This window comes from Armigeres subalbatus, chromosome 2, assembly GCF_024139115.2.
Source record: "Armigeres subalbatus isolate Guangzhou_Male chromosome 2, GZ_Asu_2, whole genome shotgun sequence".
In the NCBI taxonomy this organism is placed as follows: Eukaryota; Metazoa; Arthropoda; class Insecta; order Diptera; family Culicidae; genus Armigeres; species Armigeres subalbatus.
The window spans coordinates 396,339,692-396,366,876 of NC_085140.1; the positions used below are offsets into that span (position 1 = coordinate 396,339,692).

General features: G+C 41.1%; 1 protein-coding gene across 4 annotated transcripts; it reads left to right on the forward strand.

The window, feature by feature from the left end:
* Positions 1-3,903: 3,903 nt before the first annotated feature.
* Positions 3,904-17,574, forward strand: LOC134213233 (uncharacterized). Of its 4 annotated transcripts, none has more exons than XM_062692007.1 (6): positions 3,904-4,180; positions 4,255-4,470; positions 5,214-5,895; positions 5,960-7,318; positions 8,328-10,195; positions 15,080-17,574. In XM_062692007.1, exons 2-5 carry the CDS (start codon positions 4,420-4,422, stop codon positions 10,175-10,177), a joined length of 3,942 nt encoding a protein of 1,313 aa, XP_062547991.1. In that variant the 5' UTR covers positions 3,904-4,180; positions 4,255-4,419; the 3' UTR covers positions 10,178-10,195; positions 15,080-17,574. The 4 variants fall into 4 exon arrangements, with proteins under 4 accessions (XP_062547991.1, XP_062547992.1, XP_062547989.1 ...); XM_062692008.1 differs by having other exon boundaries at positions 4,285-4,470; XM_062692005.1 differs by having other exon boundaries at positions 3,904-4,176.
* Positions 17,575-27,185: the final 9,611 nt, after the last annotated feature.

The following is a 27,185-nucleotide window of genomic DNA, read 5'->3' on the forward strand; positions in this document are numbered from 1 at the left end:
GCACTTACCTTAGTAGGAGCATCTATTGCTGTGTCACGTCACGGAGGAGAAAGCCAACCGAGTTCACTGACGACAGAGGAAGAAAATTCAGAAACGGTTGTTTTGGTGGACTACCACAGACCGAGGTTTGCAAGGGTACTTGCATATTATTCGATGTTTCATGCTGCTGGATGAGGCGGGGACTCTGACGGATCTGGGTTGCGGTCACCACTCAAAGATAGATCGAGGAGACGACGATTGCTGGACGAAGGCGAAACGCGGCCATTACCGTACGGCGGGATTGCCTTCCTGAGGAACAGCTACTAGCTGTGTTGCGGCTGAGCGTGGAGTACTGACCGTATCCGAGCCTAGATTATAGTAGTGCACCACCCACGTCGCTTCGAATCCCGGAAAAGAAAGTTATGTCCGGCTTGACCAATGGCGTAGTGCCAGTCCACGTGGTTACCAGGTCCTGGATGCGCAACACGCAACCTCCTACGCTTTCCACCGGCGAATTTTAGCTTTCAGACCGTCCGTCGTGCTTCGTATGAGATTTCTTCAAGGTCCGCTGGTCGTCGTCGTCGCTGGGGTCCTCCGGGTATTGCACCCGAGGCCAACGGAAAAAAAGAAAAGGACCGGAAACAGACCCGAACCTGCCCCACAGGATTAATACCAAATAGTCACTCTCTTACCATGCCATATACTTCACCATTCTCTATTATAACAATAGCATAGACAATTGTCTTTTCTTATGTTTATTCACCGGCTATCGGTGCGGGGTGTTTTTTTTTCTTTTGTGTTCACTTCGACTATACAATATACAAATAAAAACAATGAAATAACTATTTTTTCGACTTTCCTATTTTATGCTAGCCTCACTATGCACTGGCTACTGAATAGTTCCCAATTTCACTAGAAACGAACTTTTGATAATATATTTGTAAAAATTTAAACAAATCTGAAGACCGAGACTTTTACTGATCGGCGCGCACTTCTGCGGTAGTAGCAATTAGGACTCCCGTTAGTCAGGGGTATGAGCCCTATCTCAACCACGGAGGGAACAGTGTGGAGGAGCTCATAGAACTGATGCTAAATAAATTACCGGAAGTACCTTGAACCTGGGATCGGGATGTTCTACTAAATCGATTCGAAATGGACTAGACGTTAGGTGCTTACTAGCGTGGGGGTCGAGACATTGGGATGCTTATGCAAGAGCTAACAAGCTACACATTGGAACAAACGGTTACAAATTAGACATAAATCTTGAAAACAAAGCAAAATCATGTTCTAAATACTGCGTTGTTAATAGCAAAATGACGTTGGTAAAGGATCATATGTCAGATAATATATGTAGAACTGTGACTAAAATTAATTCTGGTGATCTTTTTGATTCCTTCATATACTTTCCAAACTTGACCTACTGGAAATGAGAACAATTATCCATTTTAAATAAATGAAAGTAAAACAGAATACAACACATTTGAATAAGGCCCCAAACAATAAACTTATTCCTTAGTTGCAACGGATTCTTTTATTTTTATAAATGAAATTAGATGCATGGCATAGTATATGTAATTCAAATATATGTCGTATTTAACAGATAATTGTGCAGATATGGTAAACACATTTCACAGTGCTACTATGTATTACTCCACGCCTAATATGAACTTTTTTGGTTTAGATTTTGCTACTTGAATCCAAGTATTACCGAAGAATTCAAACTTCTCTTACGTGGATAACTGCACTTGCCATCAACGTTCTAGAACCTCCGATTTTGTATTTAATGTCCCTTCAATCCGATTGCTTCAGAAATACTCGGATCTGAGTTCTAAAACTAAACTAAAACTTGTTGCGTTGCAAATGGTTGAAAACTGAACCAGAAGCGCTGGTACTTTTGCAAACAGTATGGGACCTCTTTTTGATTTTTTTTTGTATTTGAATGTTATGTTCAATCATGCGGATATTGATGCTCCGTATTGCCAAATGGCCATTCTTGCACCTACAACATAAAAATGTTAATATATTTGTCAAATAATAAAATAGTTTATAGTCATTGAAATAATAAGAATTGAATTTGCTGCAATTTTTCCATGCGGTTCCTGCTCAGATAAATACAAATAAACAGTGTGAAAATTGTTGCTAAGATACGAGCACCGTCGAAATCAGATCAGCGTCGAAAACAGTTAAGCGTCGGAAGCAGTTACTGTCAGATTTATTTATAGCAGCCGCCATTATGGCGAACGTGGAAAGCTGGATAGGGGGTGGGGGTCATTCGAGAAATTGTTACGCGTAACAATCGAGAAAAAATATTTAAATTTTCAAAAAATAGTTTATTGTCTTCAAAATAGCATAAAATATACAAAAAATAATAATTTATTGTATCGTGGTTCAAATTCTACAAAAACAAGATACAGTATCCCCCGCTTATCCGGACCTCGCTAGTCCGACGACTCGTTAGTCCGGATCTCGCTAATTCGGAATTTTCCGGATTAAAAAGTATCAACACCCATTTAAACACATTATGCTGTCAGTTTTCAAATTTGTGCTGTGATTTTGTTTTGGTTCATTTGTATGGATTTGACAGTCGTATTAACGAGAGAAACCTCGATAGTCCGGCCATACATTTGTCGGATCAGCGGGGGGATACTGTATTTTCCAAAAAAAATGTATTTGTTACGCGTCACGCATAGGGGTGGGTGTAGTTCTAAATTTTGTTACAGATTGTTACAAGGGGGTGGGGCACGGATACAAATTTCATCCATTTGATTCAAAAATATTCATGTTTGTTCACAAACTGATAATATGTTTGAATCAAACATATTTATTTTCCCCTGTCATAAGACGAGTTTGAACAATCCCATTGAATTCCACCACTTAATTGTATCCTGACAGATACGTATTTCGACCTCAACAGTAAGGCCGTCTTCAGTGTCTTGTACTTGACTCGACTTTTATTTTTAAAATGAAATTAAATGCCTATTTGCTTTATGCATGCAGTAGTGGGTGACCCCTCGCTCGCTCTTGTAAAGGTAAACAAAAACTTCAGTTCGGGTCAGGCCCTATTGGATTCCAGCAAAGAAAGGGAAGCAAGTTTTTTCTTGCTTCCAAATTGCTGATGAGGATGTTTTTCAGGTACAATAAGGTAAGTAAATGAAATATGAACGTTAGCAATTGTGGAATCTGGTAGTCAAATGCTACCAGAATATAAATATTGCAATAATTGATAGGAAAATATTTTTGCGGTCGAACCAAAACAATAATATCCATGTTTGATTCAATAATTCCGGTGGCTTAAGCAACCTAAAATGCATATTTGATTTAAAAATAGTTTTCGTTTGCTTCAAATGTAACATTATGTTTGTTTCAAACGTATTTATGTTTGGTGCTAGAACAAACTGAACTTTTGTTAGAATTTACCTCAAATATGTTTGTTTGTACCATACTTTTTTCTGCGTGGGGGTTCTCAAAACCAAAGTTTTTCGCGTTACGTAATATTTGAACAGACCCTAAAGCCCCAAACGCAATACAACGGAACGGCGACGGAAACGGAAAATTTGACAGTTAGCCCATATATTTTCTGTCAAATTTGCCGTTTCCGTCGCCGTTCCGTTATATTGCGTTTGGGGCTTAAGTCGTTTTGAAAATTTTGTCTTGAAAATATGTTTTTTCAACTCGATTCTTTTCAGTGTAGGTATGTCAATTCGCAGAATAATAAATTCTCAGGGTGCCTTAGTTCTGTCAAAATTGACAACAAAAATCAAAAAGAAAACATTTTGCATCTGCTGAAGACAAATCAAACCAAGCATAAATCTTTCTAATGTCGTAAGTAGCTAAACATGTTTTTGTTATTTTTGTTTATTAATATATTTAGATTTGTTTCAAATTCATTTTTATTCATTCTGTTCAAATTAGTTGAGAATGATTTTTTTCTATTGAATTCAAGTTGTAACAAATCAGTAAAGGTGAATACAAAGAAAGTATTGAACTTAGACACTTTTTAGAAGTCACTCTTGAAACAATGAATGAAAGGATAAAGAGTTGAACAAGTTTTTTGAATATTCTTCACATAGTCGAAGATCTAAAACATTACAATAGTTTTGAAAGTATCGTGATCCGGGTCCTCCAAATCAAGCGAACAAGCGAAAATGGTGCGGAAAAAATTCAAATCATAAACAGCTGTAAATTTGGTCAGATCACGTAGGTACTTCTAAAAATTGTTTATATTCACTTCTGATGGCGAGTGTCTGCCCGTGTCTTCATCCTAACAATATCAAGTTTTACATTCGCGGAAATTATGGCTACAAGAACAACGACGTGAACTAGTGCTTCGATCAAATAGCAAAACCAACTGCCGATTGCACAAGGTCAATATTGGTGAACAGACGGCAGCGCAGGAAAAAGGCGATTTCCTGTAGTCGGTCAATAGTCTGCGGAAGAAGAATGTCTGGCATGTTCAGCTACAATAGAGAGGCAGTGCGGGTGAAGGTCAAGGTAAGAAAGATGCTTTGGAAGAGGGATTTGCTAAAAGTTGTAACTACACGCGCTAAAATTAGTTCACCACTGATTTTAGAAAATTAATTACCTACTTTTGTTGAAATTCTAGTGGACATCTATGAATATATTTGAGAACCTCTTTAAACACGGTATAAATTCTCAGTAATGGATTAAATATAATTATGAGTAATCTTCAATACAATTCAAAAGGCTGTGTCGATATCGATAATTCCATGCTGAAGCAGGTTTGCCAAATATACAGATTTAGTATTCAAACAGATTTTTTCCTGTCATCTGTTACCAACAATCTGTTATACAGTTAGGGGCAGAAATGACTTTTTTTGTGATTAAACAGACATTGTACAGTTTCAGATTTTGAGTAGAATTAACCACACAAATGAACAGAATTTTGAAAACGGGTAATTAAGATTTTTATTTGTCAACCCTGTACTTAAGGTCGTTTATGACCGGAAAGGTGTCTCAATTTCAGTTGGGAATATAATAGCAATGAAGCTCAGTTAACCTGATTTAAAGTTCTGACTCACAGGTTAACGTTTTAGTATAAATAAATTATAAATAGAGAAGATATTCAATAGTTAATATTGGCTGACTCTCATAAATATTTCCGTTGTAATTCTACTAAATGAATAAATCAAATTGTGTAGAACATTCTTTAGTTTTGCCTAAAAAAAAACGCTAAATGTGCTGAATAAGTTTAATTACCTTCTTTTTATTTTTAGAAATACGAGAATAATGTAGAAACTGACACTCGTAAGTTTAGTGTCGATCCGCAAATTACCAGCCTCGAGGTGTTGTGTTCGATTTTGGCAAAGGCGTTCGATCTGCGAACGGATTTCGGCATCAGTTACAAAGCACTGGATGCTGCGGGTCAGGAAAGCTATCTGGTCGTTTTGTCGGATTGGGACTTAGAGGCGGCCTTCCTGAGGGCGCATAACCAATCGATAGCAACAAAAAGCGAACCATGTCTGTTTCTGCGTGTGGACATCAAGCCTTTTTCGGTTACTTCAGAATGGGACGGAGCAGGCAATTCTGGAGGAATCACCAAGGAACTAGTCTCACTGCAGCAGTCGATTGGAGCGGGTCACAAATATGTTCAAAACAAGCTTCCAGGACTGATCATGAACCAGATGGAAAAGACTTTTTCCCTGGTGCAACGAGCGTTGAACTTGGCCGAAGACCCCACGATGACGCAGGCTATCCGGCCTCCATTAGCTGATGCTGAATTTCGAACGTTTTGCGACTCGGTTGGACAAATTGTGGAACCGGCACATCTTCGAAAAGTCATCTATTTAGGTGGGATTGATCCCAGTCTGCGGAGGGTAATCTGGAAGCACATATTGAATGTGTACCCGGAAGGGATGACTGGCAGGGAGAGGATGGATTACATGAAAAAGAAGTCTGGTACGTAAGGAGATGCAGTGCAAGAATAACGTCATATCTTAATTGTATCAATTGGCATTTTCAGGCGAATATTATAAGCTTAGAGACGTATGGCGATCGGCGGTACAACAAGGGAACATTGTCGGGGAATTGGCCTACGTAACGAGCATGGTTCGCAAGGACGTTTTGCGAACCGATCGATTACATCCGTTTTACGCCGGAAGCGACGATAATCAAAACATAGCGTCGCTCTTCAACGTACTGACTACTTACGCTCTGAATCATCCGGCTGTGAGCTATTGTCAGGGAATGTCCGATATTGCTTCGCCTTTATTGGTTACTATGGCTGATGAAGCACAGGCCTATATATGTTTCTGTGCCATCATGACCAGGTTGAGCTGCAATTTTATGCTTGATGGAATCGCGATGACTTTAAAATTCAGTCATTTGTCCGAATCGCTGCAGTACTATGATCCAGAATTTTTCGCCTATCTGAAAAGACACCAAGCAGATGATCTATTATTTTGTTATCGCTGGTTACTCTTAGAAATGAAGCGAGAATTCGCCTTTGAGGATTCGTTGCGAATGCTGGAAGTCTTGTGGAGTTCGCTTCCGCCTATGGCCCCAAACATAGAGCTGTCTCTGTTTGAGAAAGAATATGAACCTCCTCCGGTGGACGTTCCTCAGCCAAAGAGTCCAACGCAGGTCGTACTAAGGACTCCCCGTGAAAATCCTTACACCAAAATTTGTGCTCTCAGAAGACAAAGCTCTGCCATTTCATTAAGTTCCTCCTGCACTAATCCTATCAACATTATAAACGGACCCGGGAAACTGGATGCAACAAAACGTTTGAATCTCAGCCTAGACGAAAACATAACACGTGAGACGTTGTACAATAATAAGAATATCAGCAAAGTGCACCAGAGTTTGGACGAGGCGAAAACAGCTTTAGTGAAACAACGTAAAATAGTTCGCAGTGTCGGTGATGACGATATACTAGAAAGTAGCAATCAAGCTCAAGGTGAAACAGAAGAACACAATGACGAAGACGATAACGTATTCCAGCCACTTGCACCTTCAATGGAATTACCCACTTCAACCGGAACTAATCCATTTCTGGATAGCCCTTCTGAACATGTGACTTCAACCGATATCGAGAATCGGAAGGAAACTTTTCAAGTGATTCAATCCCGAAAGCCAGCGCATAACCAAATGGAAAAGGAGTCCAAGCCGTCATCTCAAAAAAGGCAACTACCACAATCGCAACAGTCTAGTGAGGAAAATGGTGCTCGGAAGTCGCCAATCACTGGAAGTAAAAGCATATTCTCGGCAGGCACGGGAAATCTGATTGCACGACAGCTCAGCACCCAACGAAAGAATTTCAGCACTACCAGTGGTGGACATTTCAAGGATCTAAAGGAGAAGCTGGCAGCAAGCAAGAAAGGTAATAGTGGAGTTACTTAAAGTATATCTGAACCTTCTTCTTCTTATTGACATTGCATCCCATTACATTATTAACTGCGAGGTTTCTAAGCCAATTACCTATTTTGCATTCGTATATCATGAGGCTAACACGATGATACTTTATGCTCAGGGTAGTCGAGACAATTTCGAAACCGACCGGCACCGGAAATTATACCCCGCCACCCTCAGAATGCTCTTGCTTTGTAGCCGCGCATCTTACCATTTTACTCAGTGACTGATTAGATAAAAACTAGAGTACATATATATCAAGCATAATTTTTCATAACGAATTTTTCATGTAACAAAAGTAAACAAAACGGGGTTTTTAATACAACGTGACAATCACACGCGGCTTTATATAATACGCATCGATTTTACTGATTTCAGATCTTAAAATTCTTTAATTCAATCTTTTTGCGAATCGACGTATGTAAAAATTTCTATTTTTGAAGTCTCACTGTTACATACGTCGCTTTAACATATGGGAACTAAGAGCGACCTATGTAACAAAAAAAGCAAAACAAAACAAAACTGCAGTTGCGTCAATTGTGCACTATGGAAAACCGACCAATGTACACCGACGTACGTGTAGCATACCGGTGTATGTATAATTTTATCATTTTTCACAGTGAATTTGAATGAACTGAGCTTTGCTGTGAAGCACGCTTATTACGTGTCATGTAATGATGCATGCCAGCGGAAAAAAGTATTGAAAAAAGATTTAGTTTTAAAACAGTTTTAGAAAAAGTTTTGCCAACTTTCTGCAAAGGATTTCTCGAATCCTCATAATTGTTACATACGTCGTTATGAAAAATTATGCTTGATATATGTTCGTTCTCTGTTCTATATGTTCGATCTCTGTTAAAGTTCTAAGCTGCCCTGAGGGGCACATACACCATTACGAAACAGTATCACAAAAATTTGAGGGCAAAATGAGCAACAGTTTATTAAACTGTTACTATAATAATATTTTGTATTTTCTTACACAGGAATATTCGCATCATTGGATAAATCGGACGCTGAAGCGCAAACCGGCACCGGACAGTCGGGCGAGGATCGTAAGCCAAAGCTTGTGAAAAACTTCAACGAGTTCCTTAGTTTCGCGGCTATGAACCGTAGTCGTATAAGCGATAGATTGAACAACAAACGTGTTACGTCATCCTTGGATTCCACCTGTAGTACTCTCACCATCACAACTGGTTCGTCCATTACCGTAGATGATGACTCCACGGAAACGATCGAATACGATGAACTGAAACCCAAACCGCTGATCAAGTTGACAAAGTCTTCGTTTGATGATTCCGACTCTTCTAGTATTGGGGTGGCCGATTCTTGCACCGCCGTATCTCGTTCTAGTGATAACAGTAGCTTCATCGTGGACGATAGTTCCGTTTCGGTATCCCCGGTGCACCAGCCACTGCAAGAGAACGATATCGGCAGCAGTAAAGATGAAGAGGATGAAGAAAGTGACAAATTGCACTTCTATGAGCAACCAGTTCAAGATGGAAGCAGTCCAGATGACTCTCAGGAATATTTCCCCATGACAACGTCTATGACCCGAGAGTTGAGACTGGAGCTGGAGAACTTAGACCGACACGTGTTCGGAACTGATTTTCACAATCAGCAGAGGTTCTACACGCTGGGTGGCTGCATCGAGCTGGATACCCCACCGGAAAGTGTCGACTCCATCAAAGCATTTGCACAATCGCAACCAATCCAGAATCACAAGTTGAACAATCATACTGGCGATGCGTTGGAAATTCATTCGGTGGATGAAATATGTGATCTTAAAGAAATCCCTAGTACCGATGTCGTTCGGTATCGCGAGAAGAAGCGACCAAGGAGTGACGTCGACATAGATAGTAAGCGAGTCAGCACTTCCAGTGCTAATGCCGATGTATTCGTGTGGGAGAATCCACTGCATCAAATTGAAAGTCCAATATCCGCCGGAGGAGGTGAACTATCTCAGGGACGGCCGCTTACAACTATGATAGAGCGAACAGCAACTACACCCGATGAACACCCAGAACTTGAATATGATGGTGAAATTATTGTGGAGGCGGGGACTGGTAAAAAATCGGTCACTCCAATAAGATTAATCCGTAGAACAGGTGATCAATCAAATAGTAATTCCAATCGCAATTCGATGGTCCTTCCGGACTCAGATTCAGACGATTCACCAGACAGATGCTCAGCAGTCAATTTTAGATTTCATCCAAATAACCCCTTTTATGAAGCAAACTACACCGAGCCAACACGTATCCCAGTCACAAGAGCAGCCTCTTCTCCTTGCGAAACAACTCAAGACATTCCACAGACAACGAACATTACCGGCTCAAGCAATTCTTTTGAGGAAGCAACGGAAGCGTCCAAGGTAGACATAGCTGTGCAACAATCCACCACTAACATTCCAACCGATGTGACACCACCAGAAAACATTGACTCCATCAAGGTGGCAGGGGTGCTACCGCCCCCGCATGAATTTGGCGGCGGAAATCCATTTTTGATGTTTCTCTGTTTGACCATACTGTTACAACATCGAGACTACATAATGAAAACCGGCATGGACTACAACGAGATGGCAATGCATTTCGATAAAATGGTTCGAAAACACAACGTGGTTCGGGTGCTGAATCAAGCACGGCAAATGTATGCCGAATATAGGAGGTTGTACATGCAACAGCAACAACAACAGAAGAGTAATGCTGGCAGTGCGAGCATGACCAGTAGTATGTATGGGAACTTAGGGGGAAGAGTGGCGGAAAATGTTAACGGAAATACTAGCGGGAATGTACACCCAAGGAGAAATACGACGAGTGGATTGACTTTTACTACGTAGGACGTGGTAAAGTGGAAGGTAAGTGTAGTAGAGTGTAGTAATACAAGCTAATTTCTAATGATCAATTTCGGACGTTTTTCCGTATATGTTAAGGAAACGAAAAATCACGCTAATAAAGTTTAAGCTGAAACTGTTCTTCATTGTCTCTACATTCCAACTGAAACTTGACCTGCTTTTCAACTTAGTATTCTATTAGCATTTCCTCAGTTATTAATTGAAAGCTTTTCTATGTCCGCCATTGCATAAGTATCTAACTTGTGTGGCAAGTACAATGAATACACTATGCCCAGAGTGTCGAGACAGTTTCCAACTCGAAAACATCCTAGACCGGACCGAGAATGGAACTCACCATCTCCAGATTGGCAATCTTGCGCCTTTGCTCGCAAAGCTACTGGAGACCCAGGTGAAACTGTCCAGAATTTAAATAACTTACACCTCGAGTTTTCACTTTTCAGAGGCACCAATCTCGATAAAGAAACCACTGTCATCTTTTTATTTTAGTTTTGCTGCATCATATCGCAGCAAGCGTAGAATAAAAGATGACAGCTGCTCGTTGCTAATGGTGCCTTTGAAAACGCGAGCTGGAGCAAATTTGATTTCAGAAACGATCGTCCTTAAAAAAAATTTGCTACAAAATAACAAGTTTGTTGAGTGCGCACGACAGTGATTCAATTTTTTTAATTTTTTTTTGCTCCTCAATGTTTAAACGATTAAATTTGCCATTTTTTTTATTTTATTTGAGTGTGCACACGTCATTTGTTGTTTGGAAATGAAATGAAATCGTCATTCATGTAAAAACCTGTAAAAACATCCTAGGTAAAAACCCGTTCCGTGAGGTGCATAGCATAGTTGCGGAGCACTTCGTAGTTTGGACACTAGGGATACTCATATTTTTCTTTTAAAATCTCTATTCAGATTACTATCAGAAATCAACGTGGGTGTAATCCTTGATTTCAATCTTGGACAAAAATCACAAAATCATGATGATATTTTCTACTCCTGGTCAGCCACGAGACGAGCCAGCTTTGGGCTGAAGGTCTCGCTAATAACGATATATAAAAAAACTCCTGGGGGCAGCAGGGACTATGTCCAAGGGTTTGACGATCCCTCCCCAGGCCATCTGCGAGTTGTGGCGCCTGCCTAGGATATGGTGGGGTTTGACAGTGGGCCCTGTTAAACCTCTATAAAAAGCTGCATGTATCCGCAAGTAGGCCCCACTAAAGCGACCGTGTGCCGCTCAAAGCGCACAAGCCCAAGTCCTGGTGTTAGGTGGGACGCTAAACAGCCCTGACACGACGGCCCTCCGACGAGACAGGAGGTTTGCGCAGGTCCAATAAGCCGCCTTTAAAAACAACTATTACGAACGACATAGAAGATAATACGACTCGATATAATCGGCAACGACCTAGGCGACGAATAAAGGATCACGATTGGAAGCTTGGAACATGGAACTGCAAGTCGCTAGGCTTCGCAGGTTGCGACAGGGTAATCTACGACGAATTACATCCCCGCAACTTCGATGTCGTAGCGCTGCAGGAAATCTGCTGGACAGGACAGAAAGTGTGGAAAAACGGGCATAGAGCGGCTACCTTCTACCAAAGCTGTGGCACCACCAACGAGCTGGGAACCGGCTTCATAGTGCTGGGAAAGATGCGCCAACGCGTGATTGGGTGGCAGCCAATCAACGCAAGGATGTGCAAGCTGAGGATAAAAGGCCGTTTCTTCAACTATAGCATCATCAACGTGCACTGCCCACACGAAGGGATCCGACGACGAGAAAGAAGCGTTCTATGCGCAACTGGAGCAGACATACGATGGATGCCCACTGCGGGACGTCAAAATCATCATCGGTGACATGAACGCTCAGGTAGGAAGGGAGGAAATGTATAGACCGGTCATCAGACCGGATAGTCTGCATACCGTATCGAACGACAACGGCCAACGATGCATAAACTTTGCAGCCTCCCGCGAAATGGTAGTCCGAAGCACTTTCTTCCCCCGCAAGAATATCCACAAGGCCACATGAAAATCACCTAATCAAGTAACGGAAAACCAAATCGACCACGTTCTAATCGACGGTAAATTCTTCTCCGATATCACGAACGTACGCACTTACCGCAGTGCGAATATTGAATCCGACCACTACCTCGTTGCAGTATGTCTGCGCTCAAAACTCTCGACGGTGATCAACACGCGTCGGAGTCGTCCGCCGCGGCTAAACATTGGGCGGCTACAAGACGGTAGACTAGCTCAAGACTACGCGCAGCAGCTGGAAGTGGCACTCCCAACGGAAGAGCAGCTAGGCACTAGGCACGGTGGCTCCGGATCAGAGAAACGACTGGTATGACGGCGAATGTGAGCAGTTAGTTGAGGAGAAGAATTCAGCATGGGCGAGATTGCTGCAACACCGCACGAGGGCGAACGAGGCACGATAAAAACGGGCGCGGAACAGACAAAACTCGATTTTCCGGAGGAAAAAGCGCCAGCAGGAAGATCGAAACCGTGAAGAGACGGAGGAACTGTACCGCGCTAATAACGCACGAAAGTTCTATGAGAAGTTGAACCGTTCACGTAAGGGCCACGTGCCACAGCCCGATATGTGTAAGGACATAAACGGGAACCTTCTTACAAACGAGCGTGAGGTGATCCAAAGGTGGCAGCAGCACTACGAAGAGCACCTGAATGGCGATATGGCAGACAACGGTGGCGGTATGGTAATGAACCTAGGAGCACGCGCGCAGGACATGCGACTTCCGGCTCCGAATCTCCAGGAAATCCAGGAGGAGATCGGCCGGCTGAAAAACAACAAAGCCCCTGGAGTTGTTGACCAACTACCAGGAGAGCTGTTTAAAAACGGTGGTGAGGCACTGGCTAGAGCGCTGCACTGGGTGATTACCAAGGTTTAGGAGGATGAGGTTCTGCCGCAGGAGTGGATAGAAGGTGTCGTGTGTCCCATCTACAAAAAGGGCGATAAGCTGAATTGTAGCAACTACCGCGCAATCACATTGCTGAACGCCGCCTACAAGGTACTCTCCCAAATTTTATGCCGCCGACCAACATCAATTGCAAGAGAGTTCGTGGGGCAGTACCAGGCGGGATTTATGGGTGAACGCTCTACCACAGACCAGGTGTTCGCCATACGTCAGGTATTGCAGAAATGCCGCGAATACAATGTGCCCACACATCATCTATTTATTGACTTCAAAGCCGCATATGATACAATCAATCGGGACCAGCTATGGCAGCTAATGCACGAAAACGGATTTTCGGATAAACTGATACGGTTGATCAAGGCGACGATGGATCGGGCGATGTGCGTAGTTCGAGTTTCAGGGGCATTCTCGAGTCCCTTCGAAACGCGTAGAGGGTTACGGCAAGGTGATGGTCTTTCGTGTCTGCTATTCAACATCGCTTTGGAGGGAGTAATACGAAGGGCAGGGATTGACACGAGTGGTACGATTTTCACGAAGTCCGTCCAGTTATTTGGTTTCGCCGACGGCATTGATATCATGGCACGTAACTTTGAGAGGATGGAGGAAGCCTACATCAGACTGAAAAGCGAAGCTAAACGGATTGGACTAGTCATCAACACGTCGAAGACGAAGTACATGATAGGAAGAGGCTCAAGAGAGGTCAATGTAAGCCACCCACCACGAGTTTCTATCGGTGGTGACGAAATCGAGGTGGTTGAAGAATTTGTGTACTTGGGCTCACTGGTGACTGCCGATAACGATACCAGCAGAGAAATTCCGAGGCGCATAGTGGCTGGAAATCGTACGTACTTTGGACTCCGCAAGACGCTCCGATCGAATAGAGTTCGCCGCCGTACCAAACTGACTATCTTCAAAACGCTTATAAGACCGGTAGTTCTCTACGGACACGAGACCTGGACGATGCTCGTGGAGGACCAACGCGCACTGGGAGTTTTTGAAAGAAAAGTGTTGCGTACCATCTATGGTTGGGTACAGATGGCGGACGGTACGTGGAGGAGGAGTTGCATCAGCTGTTGGGAGAACCATCCATCGTTCACACCGCGAAAATCGGAAGACTGCGGTGGGCCGGGCACGTAGCCAGAATGTCGGACAGTAATCCGGTGAAAATGGTTCTCGACAACGATCCGACGGGAACAAGAAGGCGGGCAAGGTGGATCGATCAGGTGGAGGACGATTTGCGGACCCTCCGCAGACTGCGTGGTTGGCGAAGTGCAGCCATGGACCGAGCTGAATGGAGAAGTCTTTTATGTGCAGCACAGGCCACTCCGGCCTTAGTCTGATAATAATAATAAAAAAAAACCCTAGCCACGACAACAATTAATGATTAAAAAATAATTATAATAAATTTATAAATAATCTTAAAAGTATAAATTCCCATAAAATAAACATTTCGCCATGCAACACTATGTATCAACTGGCAAACATTAATTTATAAAACAATGTGATGGAGTCTTGAGCCTTAAGTGATTGGAAGTCCGCATTATTGAAAATAAACCGATTCTTTCCAAAACCACCATTCTATATAAAAGAAAGCTGATCCGAGAAGAAATTTCTTCAAAGTACAAAATGCAATCGCTTGGCGACGGCAGAAAGGTCAATCGCAACAATGACCTTAAGTTGTCCAACATCTACCTTGCGGCCGTGTGTTTTACACAACCATTCTGATTTTTTATATATGAAACCATAAAGTGTCAAATATTAGGCCTGCAAAATTTGATGGTGCTCTACACACACTATGGGCGGGAAAGGGTAAAATTTCTGTCAAACAAATTTATTTGTTATCCGACCTCCAGATTGTCGGTGAAAGCGATGACTCATTGTCACCCCGAAGACGGTACCTATTATATACTAGTTTTACAAAAATCCACAATGGATAATCCAAATCTCAATATTTTTTATATGATTTCAGAACTTCATCCACGTCTGAAGCAGAAAAGGCCGAAAAAAGAAATCTAGGATACAACTGTGATGTATTAAATGAGGCACGAAATCATGCTGTTAAAAATGATGACAGACTCGAAGCCGAAATCAACAGAGATTACGCATTTTTTCCAGCTTCGAAAATTGTGCTTACTGAATTTATTCTAAGTCAGCTATAGCTTGTTCTATTTTAGTTATTGACACTGCTGCTTATTCCAAAAAATATTATCCTAAGAACTGTTTTCAGTCATTTTACCTTATTGAGTTGTGATACTATTAAACGTACTGAATCCTACAAACTGATTTTTTTATTATTATTGAGATAGGTACTTCAAAATAAGTGAGACTTAGCGGGGCTAAAGACTACAAACAACTAACAACAGCACACTACTGGATATATATAGATGTACCACAATTGATATTGGAAAACTGTCTAAGATAAGTTTAGTAATTTCCATTTAATTCCACTACGTTTTGTTATTTTTACAGATACGTATTTCGACCTCAACTGTGAGGCCGACTTTCGTCGAGTCAAGTACGAGACACTGAATCGTATCTGTAAAGATAACAAGACGTAGTGGAATTACATGGAAAGTACTCTTCTTAGACATTCGAAGACATTCCACTAAAAGAGCTCAAATATTTTTTCTGATATTGGGAGTTGAAAGTAGACGTTCCATCAATTTCCAGACTCAGGTTTCCAGATGCACCTTTTTTTTATAAAAATTTATAACAGAACAACATTTGGCGAGATGTGCCGAAATGCAAATAATCTAATTAACTTCTTAAAAAATAACAAACATCAAACCAGCTACTATATGTCTTTATGATGATATGAATTTGGAAATGACATGTGGCAACGAATGAAATGAGCCCAGTTATAAAAAGAATGCTGACTACTTGATAACATATTTCCAGCTGTGTTATATTTGAAAATATCGAAAATGAATCGAAATAATTAAAAAATTGTTACCTGGTAGGTCTCACTAGCCTCGATATCTTTTATCTGTAATGTTGATCATATTAAGAAACAACTGTGTTTATTTTTACTTTTAAATAGAATCACCTTCAAACTTATCAAATCAATTACACACGAATGAACGTAATACCAAGCTGCGAAGTCAATAAATAGTTTTCAATGAAAAAAAAAACTGGATGTAAAATATAGTCAACATAATAAATGCCTATTAGAATACAGGATACATTATACCAAAAATAAATATATTTACATTTAACACTCCCAAATTTTAGAGGAAATAGATAGACATTGAAATGCAAATCCAGGCCGATCGATTTTACGTTCATTTTTTGTACCACCTTTTTCAATTAATGTAATGTGTTTCCAACACATGTAGCCTAATGTAGCGTGAGCCAATGTGTTGGTATCTTTACTGGCATGATATTTAGCTGGACAACATGGACAACCGATTGATGAAAATGGTTTAGTTTTTCCTTGACTAACAATATTATAATACACAGATTTAGAATATTTCGGAAATCGTAAACTAGGTCATAAAACCAAATTGTTAATTTAATTGTTTTGTGAACTTCCATAGATTTTCTTCCAGATCAAAACTAAGAACAAATTAATATCATTGTCTTGTTCATGATGCCATCGTAAAGCAGTGTCGTAAAATTAACGACATTCTGAGCTACCTAAACCTAATAATTACAGTAACCAACATTCAGCACAAAAGAGTTCGAACATTACAATAACCTGTTACACACATTCTCGCGCTACAGAATAACATGATAAACGCATGAAACAGTAAAGTGAATATTAAAATGCACTCAAATAGAACCAAAATTGAAAAAAAAAACAATGCAATAAAAAAATCGAAACATTTATGCAATCTTTTGCTTTGCTTTGCATACATCGCAACTGAAAAACGATTTAAATAATAGTACGAAATAACTAAAAATGTATTGAACTTGTGTATGGCACCTATATTTCTTGCATCAGCTCTTCAAATTCGAGCATGCGACCTTTTGTATGTGTATGCTTTTTTCACTAAGCAATACGAAAAATAATTTCAAATAAAGGTCACAATTTATCATGAAACTATCTATTAATTAAACACTAAAAAAGTGATATAATCATTCCACACTATTTTAGCTTCGTAAATCAGTCATCTGGCGGTAAAATATTTCAATTCCACCATAATCAATTGATGAAAATATATTAATAAACTTTGCCATTTTTTCAAATGAAACGACTTTATTTTATTTATATCATGGAGTAAACGCGAAAAAAAATGATGCTGATGTAAATTAATAGCTGAAGTGTTAGAAAAAAAAAACTCGGAAGTGGAAAATCAAGTGTGTTGATTTGTTTTATACACGAGTGTGATCAGTGTATTCTCAAACTTAATTCTGAATTAGGTTAGCTTTAGAACAAAACAATATGTATGTTTATTCTAGTGAACCGTAATTAACTAGAAGAGAAACGAAATCGAAAATAAACATATACCAATAAAGCTGAAACTAATAGGATATTCAAACTACAAACTTCATTACGTGATGAAGAGTGAATAAGAGAAACGCGGATAAAAAATATGACTCTGCCAACACTACATTCAATTTTCTTCATCAAAGAACAACACACGAAAAGGAAGAAATGGTTTATGCAGATGAAATCTAACAATCCGCTATTTAATATAACACTAGAATCCAATCAACAATACATTTTCATTTCATAATTTATAAATGACTTGCATATATTATTGCAAACTAATGTAAAATGCATTCAAATTTGTTTATTTAAAAATGGCATAAAATCGAATTTAGCCGTTTTCAGTATTTGAGCCAACATTTTGGCTGCATAACAGGTCTCCTGCTCGGTTGGCTGCTGTTTTTTGACGGTTTCATTGGCGGCACATACCTATCCGCGTTTCCCATATCCAGGGCTCTAGTATTCGCATTATTCCCAATGAAAATAAGATGTGTAATTGTAAACTTCGAAAACAAGTCACTCATCACATGATTTAGCTTAAAGTTTGAAATAAAGTGTTTAATTTTTTGAATGATGACAGGGCCCTAAAAACTGGAGCTAGATTGCACACACATACACAGGCACACACGCACAAACGTTCACACCCACATACACCCACATACACACACACACACACACACACACACACACACACACACACACACACACACACACACACACACACACACACACACACACACACACACACACACACACACACACACACACACACACACCACCTGAAGCACCTGGGAGTGATGATCGACGACCGGCTAAATTTCAACAGCCACGTTGACTACGCCTGTGAAAAGTCGGCGAAGGCAATGAACGCAATAGCGAGGATCATGCCAAACGTTGGCGGCCCACGAAGCAGCACGAGGCGTTTGCTAGTTAGTGTCTCGTCATCGATACTGCGGTATGGGGTTCCTGCCTGGGGCAAAGCACTGCAAACCAAGCGGAACCGGGAAATGCTGAAAAGTGTGTTCCGGCTGATGGCCATACGAGTTGCAAGTGCGTATAGAACGATATCGTCGGAGGCAGTATGCGTTATCGCCGGGATGGTACCCATTTGCATCACCCTGGCGGAAGACATCGAGTGCTACCAGTGCAGAGACACCGGAAACATGAGAAAGGTGGCGAAAATTCGCTCGATGGCGATTTGGCAGCAGAAGTGGGACAGTACTGAGAAAGGAAGGTGGACCCACCGGCTCATTCCAAATCTGTCGACGTGGATGAACAGAAAGCATGGCGAAGTAAACTTCTACATGACGCAGTTCCTGTCGGGCCACGGATGCTTTCGGAAGTATTTACATCGGTTCGGACACACCAATTCCCCGCTATGTCCAGAATGTGAGAATGTTGAAGAGACGCCGGAGCACGTGGTGTTCTATTGTCCGCGGTTTGCGGAAATTCGTAGAGAAATGCCTGTCTCAAGGGCGGATAATATCGCAGAGCAAATGTGTCACGAGGAAAACACGTGGAATTCGGTAAGCAGAGTCGTGACGCAAATACTGTCGGAGCTGCAGCGTAGATGGAGGCGAGATCAGCGAATAAGTGCCAATTCTGGGGAGTATTCAGCGCAGTGAGCAGTGTTTGGCTTCGGGTCGTCGCGGCGCCGGTGAACCGGAAGTTTTCTGCCAACCGGAATCGTCGGACCGACCTCGGCACTCGAACAGCCAACCTGCAGAAGAAAGAAGAAGAAAGCGATTTGGGTACGTAGGGCACCCGAGGACGATGTCGAGAAAATGCGTGAAAGCGTCCCCTGCGATAGCCGCCGGTAGTCGGGGCACCACCAGTGCGGAAGTTTCCTTCACCGGAACTGGTGGACCACCCTCGACGCCGGGGGGAGTCAGGAGGATTCGAGTCAGGAAGTTCGGTGCATGACCGTCGAGGGATCGAGACTACGTTGCAGTGGAGCAGTGGATTAGCCAGCCAGTCGGCGAACTAGCCTAAGCTAGGGGCCGGAATTTTAGAAGAAGTGCATGAGCACAGCCCCCCCCCGAAGTAGTCGCAGCATCCCGTGGTCCCGGGGGGATCGAGGCAAGGAAGATAAGGGACCCGGTTTATCCGGGAGGCACATTTTTAGCAGGTCGGGAGGAGCCCATCCCTGTTCGCCTTCGAGCATAGTGTGGATGCTCGAGGTGTCTGTCGCGCAGATTTTTGATGGCCTTTAACCCTTGTAAAAAAAAAAAAAACACACACACACACACACACACACACCACACACACACACAACCTGCTGAAGAAAGAAGAAGAAAGCGCTTCGGGTATGTAAGGCACCGCCAGTGCGGACGTCATCCACCACCGGAACTGTCGGACTACCTCTGCAACCCGAATACGGAGTAGGGGCTGTCCTCTATCCATAACTCCTGAAATCAAATCTCAAAGCCAATCAATTTAATTACTGTTGAATTCAATTCCTCCTAGAGGTGTGCGCCACCATCACCGACACTTTTGCATTGGCAGGCCACTGATAAAATCTGTCACGCATCTGACCTATAATTCTCAACGCCGGTTCAAAATTGAGAAAACCGAAGAATTTTCAGAATTTGGAAAAATTTCGAGTTGAAATTCCGACAATGTTTCCAATTGATAACCTTGAAATACTCCAAAGAACTCTCCGTGATAATTCCGATGCTTTTCTTTAAAGTTCCACGTAATATCCGGCTGAATAATCATCTGTTGAAATCTCAAGATTTTTCTTCTAATTTCCAAAAGTGTCCTTGTTAAGTAAGTAAGTAAGTAATTTTCCGTGGAAATTTAGAATGGTTTCCTACGATATTTTTTAATTTCTCTTGCAAATTTGGAATTCAGTAATTCATTTGCAATAAATCTTATGGGCATTCCAAGGAATTTTCTGAATAATTTTCGGCGGTAATTCTAGAGAGTTTTCAGTTAATTTTTTTATGAACTTCTCGTAAAAAAATCGAATAAATTTTCATGAAAACTAGAAAGGCTTTTTTACAAAAATTGCAACTTTTTCGGAAACTCAACCTTTTTTTGGTGGGAAATTCAAATAATTTCTCGTTTTCAAAAATTTATTTAGAAATTCCGAGAATTTTCCATCGATAATTTCAAAGAATTTGCATTATAACTGCCGAAGAAATTTACGAAGAATTTTGCACGGGCATTTCGAATAATTTTGCTTATAGGGGACCGGGGGCATTATAAACACCCGGGGCAGATTGGACACCTCTAATATTCTTGTTAATTCAATCATTTTTCTACTTTCAATGCAGCGAACTCTATAATCCTTTCATGAACAACTAATTTATAGCATAGAAGCCATTGTTTTATTTTCTTAGCGCATAAATTTGACAAAAAAGTTAGAATATCTTCCAAATGATTAAAAATTATAAGTTTCACCTCCCATAAAATAAGCTTTACTTTACCATAGAAGATGATTTTCAATTATTAGTCATCCCATAGCAAAATTCTGTTATTTACAGTGCTCTGGCATGCATTTGTGACAAGTTTCCTTGATTTTTACAAAGTTTCAAACAGTTTTTAAATATGTTCATTGTTCACCTGTTGGGGCAAACTGAACACTCTAAATGGGGGTAGAACTGACACCTTAAAAATTAAAAACATAACATCAAACTCATCGAACTAGGCTTTCATATCGTGTTATTTTCGTGTTATCATGGTGCCGAATTATAAATCGCTATAAAAGTTCCAGTACATGACATATATACCATAGAAGCATATATATATATATATATATATATATATATATATATATATATACCATAGAAGTCGCTGAAAGTGCAACAAAAAAAGGAAGTGTTTTGTACAGATTTGGCAATCTCGTTGGCAAGTTGATCGGTACAACCCATTGAAAGGATTGGCGATGCCAGTAGGGTGGATAAGAGCATGCATATATTATGCTAAGGAGAGACGATTGGGAAGGGGTCTTGCAATAAGTGTGAGGATCCATATAAAAAAATTATATGCTTCATACAAAAAGTTCGACATACATGAATGAGGCCGACTGAAAGTGGCATATTTTTGCGTTACGTAATCAATTTTCTTCTATTCATCATGGAATTAATATAGAAAACGACCATATACGACCTCGCTTAAGAAGAGGGAAATAGATTTTCGGATGTTGATGATCCAAATACAACAATTTTAGGTGTCTCATACAAAATTATGACAGGAAGATGAACAATTGGGTTATATTTCTGTTGGATGATCCATAAAATAGGTTACGATGGCATATAATCACGAGTAAGATAATTTTCTTCATATTTTATAAGGGTGTCCATACTGCCCCATGGGGGTGTCCAATCTGCCCCGCTACCTTCCCGAGAGTAGTGAAAAATCACCTATTACAAAATCGTCCAATTTGATTGAAATTGCTTTATTTTCAATACGATTCAAAACAAAACTGGTAGTTAACAAGTAATAGTATCATGTAATTGCTAGAAATCTGAATAATATTCAATTTAAATCACCTAATATTGATTAAAACCTTAGGGTGTCCATATTGCCCCTTGTTCCCCTATGTCCAAAGAATTCCTCGCGAAAATTCCGTAGAATTTCCGAAATTAAGAAAAAAAAAATTGGAGGGCTTCCCAGAAAATCTCCAGTGAATATTCTGAAGGGTTTTTTCGCGGAAATTTCGGAGAAATCCCTTTACAAGCTCCTAAGAATATCTTTTGGGCATTCTAAAGACTTTTTCCGGGTTATTCCAAAATGCTTCATTTGTAAATTTAAAAAAAATCCGTAGAAGTACGACATAATTTCCATAGTTTGCAAGTTTGAGTTTGAAGTTCCTAAAATCAAAAGAAATTCTAGTAGAATCTGCATTAAAATCCAAGTGATGATGTTGAACATTTTTCGAAAATTTTCATAGAATACTTTGGAGATTTTTTCTGCTCAACACAGAAGAACTTTCTGGTGAAATTCTTGATAGTTTTAAGCCGTAGTTCAGACTTTTACTTCAGTGAAATTCATAACATTTTTATGGAGAAACGCAAGAGATTATTTCGGTCAAGTAATGCAAAAAAAAACGGAAAATCCTAAAAATAATCAAACTAGTGAACTCCGCTCAAAGCTGCTGTATATATCGTTTTCAAAAAAAAAAATTAAAATAAAGTCTACGTAGACTTTTAGTATACCCCCCCGTCCCCCTTCGTAAGCTTTTTCGAAACCCCTCCCCCCCCTTCAAGAGTCTACGTGGTTTATGGACAGCCCCGTAGGCACAATGCGCGAAAGCGTCCCCTGTGATAGCCGCCGGTAGTCGGGGCACCATCAGTCCGGAAGTTTCCTTCACCACCCTCGACCACCCTCGACGCCGGGGGAGTCAGGAGGATTCGAGATAGGATGTTTGCCGGGGGATCGAGTAGCAGTGTATTAGCCAGCCAGTCGGCGAACTAGCATAAGCTAGGGGCCGGAATTTTAGAAGAAGTGCATGAGCACAGCCCCCCCCCCAAGTAGTCGCAGCATCACGTGGTCCCAGGGGTATCGAGGCAAGGAGGATAAGGGACCCGGAATCATCCGGGAGGCATATTTTTAGCATTTTTAGCAGGTCGGGAGGAGCCCAGCCCTGTTCGCCTTTAAGGTGTCTGTCGCGCAGATTTTTGATGGCCTTTGACTTGCACAGGCTTTGGAATTCTCACTCATATGAATAAATACGAGTTGGCTTGCTCGATTGATGCAAAGCAGACGCGTTTTTCAATAGCTCGAACTTACTTACCAGATTTATCTCAAGTACAATCTAGCCCGCGAACTCTAGCCGCCGCGTGTCGGCTGGTCCTCCGTTTCTTTTGGATATCGGTGTACCAATTTCAACCCGCAAAATGTCGGTGCGAAAAACCGCGAAAACACGTTTAGAATTGATTTCTCGAACATTCCCAGAAAACCAACTTTCAAAGAAATTCACAAGTTCGTCGCGCGTGATCTCGGTCTCTCAAAGGAGATAGTATGCCGTATCCAAATTAGTCACATCTACAACTGTGCTTTTGTGCAAACTGCTGACCTGGAATCAGCACAAGAGATCGTCAGACTACATGACGATAGACACGAATATGAGTGTAACAAGAAAAAATACAGACTCCGTATCCAGATGGAAGATGGGTGCATACCTGTAAAACTACACGATTTATCGATGGATATCACTGACGAACAAGTGGTTTCCGAAATGTTACACTATGGAGATGTGGTCTCTATTCAAGAGCTGCTTTGGACAGATGACTACGAATATGCGGGACTACCAACCGGTATTCGCCAGGTGAAAATGCTGCTACATCAGCCTATAAAATCCTTCATAAGTGTTGCTGGTGAGAATACTTACGTCACGTATCCCGGGCAGCGAGCCACGTGTAGACATTGCGGTGAATACATACATACTGGAATCCCATGTGTTCAAAATAAAAAGCTCCTTGTCCAAAAGGCCAGTATAAACGAGCGTCTTAACATTTCTTCTGGAAGCAGCTATGCCGGTGTGCTCAAGCAGGGAATGACTGAATCGGCCAACAAAGACACGGGCGTGGATGTCTATGAAATCAGCGATAACGAAAATACTACGATTGCAAAAGTACACCACAATACTCTCGAACCAGCTGAACAGCGGACAGTTGAACTACAAATTGAACACATGGAAACCATCGATACTGAAGGTACCACACCATCTACAGACGTGCCAAACAGCTGCATTCAAACAACCGAAAATGTTGCTGTGTTCCTACCTCCAATACCACCGCCTACAGCTAGTAGCCTGGGATACAAACACAAAAGAGATACTGGGAACACCTCTGACGACTCTATTGCCTCTGGCAATATTAGAAAGGATCGGAAACAAAACAAAAAATATCAAAGATTTCTGCGTAACACTGATACCGGAATAGAATAATAGAAATGGCTGCACACAGTTACACTATAGCATCAATCAACATAAACACTATCTCCAATCAAACAAAACTCAATGCACTGCACAATTTCATTCGTCTACTGGATCTCGACATAATTTGTCTCCAAGAAGTGGAAGATAAACAAATGGAAATACAAGGATACAACACTGTGACGAACGTCGACCACTCTAAACGCGGAACTGCGGTAGCCGTAAAACAACACATCGCGATTTCTCATATTGATAAGAGTTTGGATGGACGCCTGATTGTATTGCGACTGAACAACACGGTTACCTTGTGTAACATATACGCCCCGTCCGGTGTACAGCAGAGAACTCAAAGGGAATACTTCTTCAACAATACTTTGTCGTACTATCTACGGCATGCGGCAGAGCACATTATATTAGCTGGTGACTTCAACTCGGTAGTAGATGTAAGAGACGCTACGGGCAGTAGCAACTACAGTGCATCCCTAAGGAATACGCTACAACAACTGCAATTAGTAGATGTGTGGAGAACTCTAAATAAAGGACAGGATGGATACACATATGTGACGCACAACTCGGCCTCACGAATCGACCGAATATACGTGAGTACTAGTCTTCGCAACAGCCTTCAGGAAACCTATACGCATGTGTGCTCATTTACTAATCATAAGGCACTTACTCTTCGTACGTGCTTACCATACATGGGTGCTGGATTTGGGAGAGGATTCTGGTCTATTCGACCACAGATACTGTCCCAGGAAAATATAAGCGAATTTGAATTAAAATGGAACTATTGGCTACGACAACGTAGGCACTACACTACATGGATGGACTGGTGGACCTTATACGCCAAGGGGAAAATCTTGTCTTTTTTTCGATGGAAATCCAATGAATTATTTGCTGATTTCAACCGAAAACACCAACGGCTTTATTTTCAACTCAGAGTAGCATACGATGAGTATTATGGAAATCCTTCGGTTCTCTCTTTGATAAACCGTATCAAGAGTAAAATGCTAATTATGCAGCGACGTTTCTCAGAGACATTCATGAAGATCAATGAAACCAGAATCGCGGGGGAACCATTATCAGCATTTCAACTTGGCGAAAAAAGACGCAAAAGGGCAGTTATTAATCAGCTAACTACAGATGAGGACGAAGTACTGACAGAATCGGAACAGATTGGTCAGCATATCTTCTCGTACTTCCAACAGTTGTACTCTCAAAATGAAATCGACCTTGGAGACGAATTCGTAATGGAAAGGGCTATTCCTGAAGACAACCCAGCAAATAGAAGTTGTATGAACGAGATTACGACTGCCGAAATTTTCCAAGCGATTAAAACAAGTTCGTTTAAAAAATCACCGGGCTTTGATGGGATTCCTGTCGAGTTTTACGCCAAAACCTTCGACATAATACACAGACAGTTGAATCTTATTCTGAATGAGGCACTTAGTGGAAACTTTTCCGAAAAATTCGTCGCTGGTATAATAGTTCTGGTGAAGAAGAAAGGGCCGGACAAATCAATAAAGTCCTATCGACCCATATCACTGTTAAACTCTGATTATAAGCTGTTTTCTAGAATAATCAAATTAAGACTGGACAGGACGCTAACTGAAAACGCTATTTTGGGCGTCGCTCAAAAATGTTCAAATAGTAGATCTAATATATTTCAAGCCTGCCTTTCAATTAAAGATCGAATTGCAGCACTCAAAGAGAAGAGAGGACGTGGAAAGTTAATTTCGTTCGACTTAGATCATGCATTCGATCGGGTAGATCGACGATTTCTTTTCCGGACGATGGAATCTCTGGGATTCAACCCTGAGCTAATAGCACTGATAAACAAAATTGGTCAGCTTTCTACGTCTAGGATTCTAGTGAATGGACATCTCTCGCCTTCGTTTCCAATACAACGATCAGTTCGGCAGGGAGATCCTATCTCAATGCATTTGTTCGTGCTGTACATACATCCACTGATCAGGAAATTAGAACGCATCTGTAGTGGACCCGACGATCTTGTAACAGCTTATGCCGATGATATCACCATTATCACTACCAGCTTGGAGAAAATTGAAAGTGTGAAATTGGCGTTTGATCGTTTTGGTGAACTAGCTGGCGCTAAACTCAACTACAACAAAACGTATGGCATAGATATTGGTCTCATAAACAACAACAATCGTCTCACTGTCCCTTGGCTACAATCTGTTCACACTGTTAAAATACTCGGAATTATCTTCTCCAATTCCGTGAGAATGATGAGCAAAATCAACTGGGATCCTCTGGTGAATAATTTTTCCCAACAGCTGTGGATGCATCGCTGCCGTTCCTTGTCGCTTCACCAAAAAGTTGTTCTTCTAAATACCTGGATAACGTCAAAGATATGGTATGTGTCTTCAGTAGTAGCAATCAATAATATGCATGTTGCGAAACTCACATCCTTAATGGGTAGCTTTCTGTGGAGTGGTAAAATAATTCGTGTTCCTATACAGCAGCTTGCTTTGCCAATAGAATTAGGAGGACTAAAGCTCCAGCTCCCAGGACAGAAATGCAAAGCTCTTCTTATCACTCGACATATTCGTGAGATGGAATTCATGCCATTCTACAGAAGCTTCGTCGACCAGGTACAAAACCCACCAAATCTACAGTTGATCCCAAGTAATTGCCTTGCTTGAGAACGATTGCTTCAGAGCTGCCATATCTTTCCGCATCAATAAGGATCAACCCAACTTCCTGTGGAGCACATCTGGAGTTTGTGTTGAAAGCAGA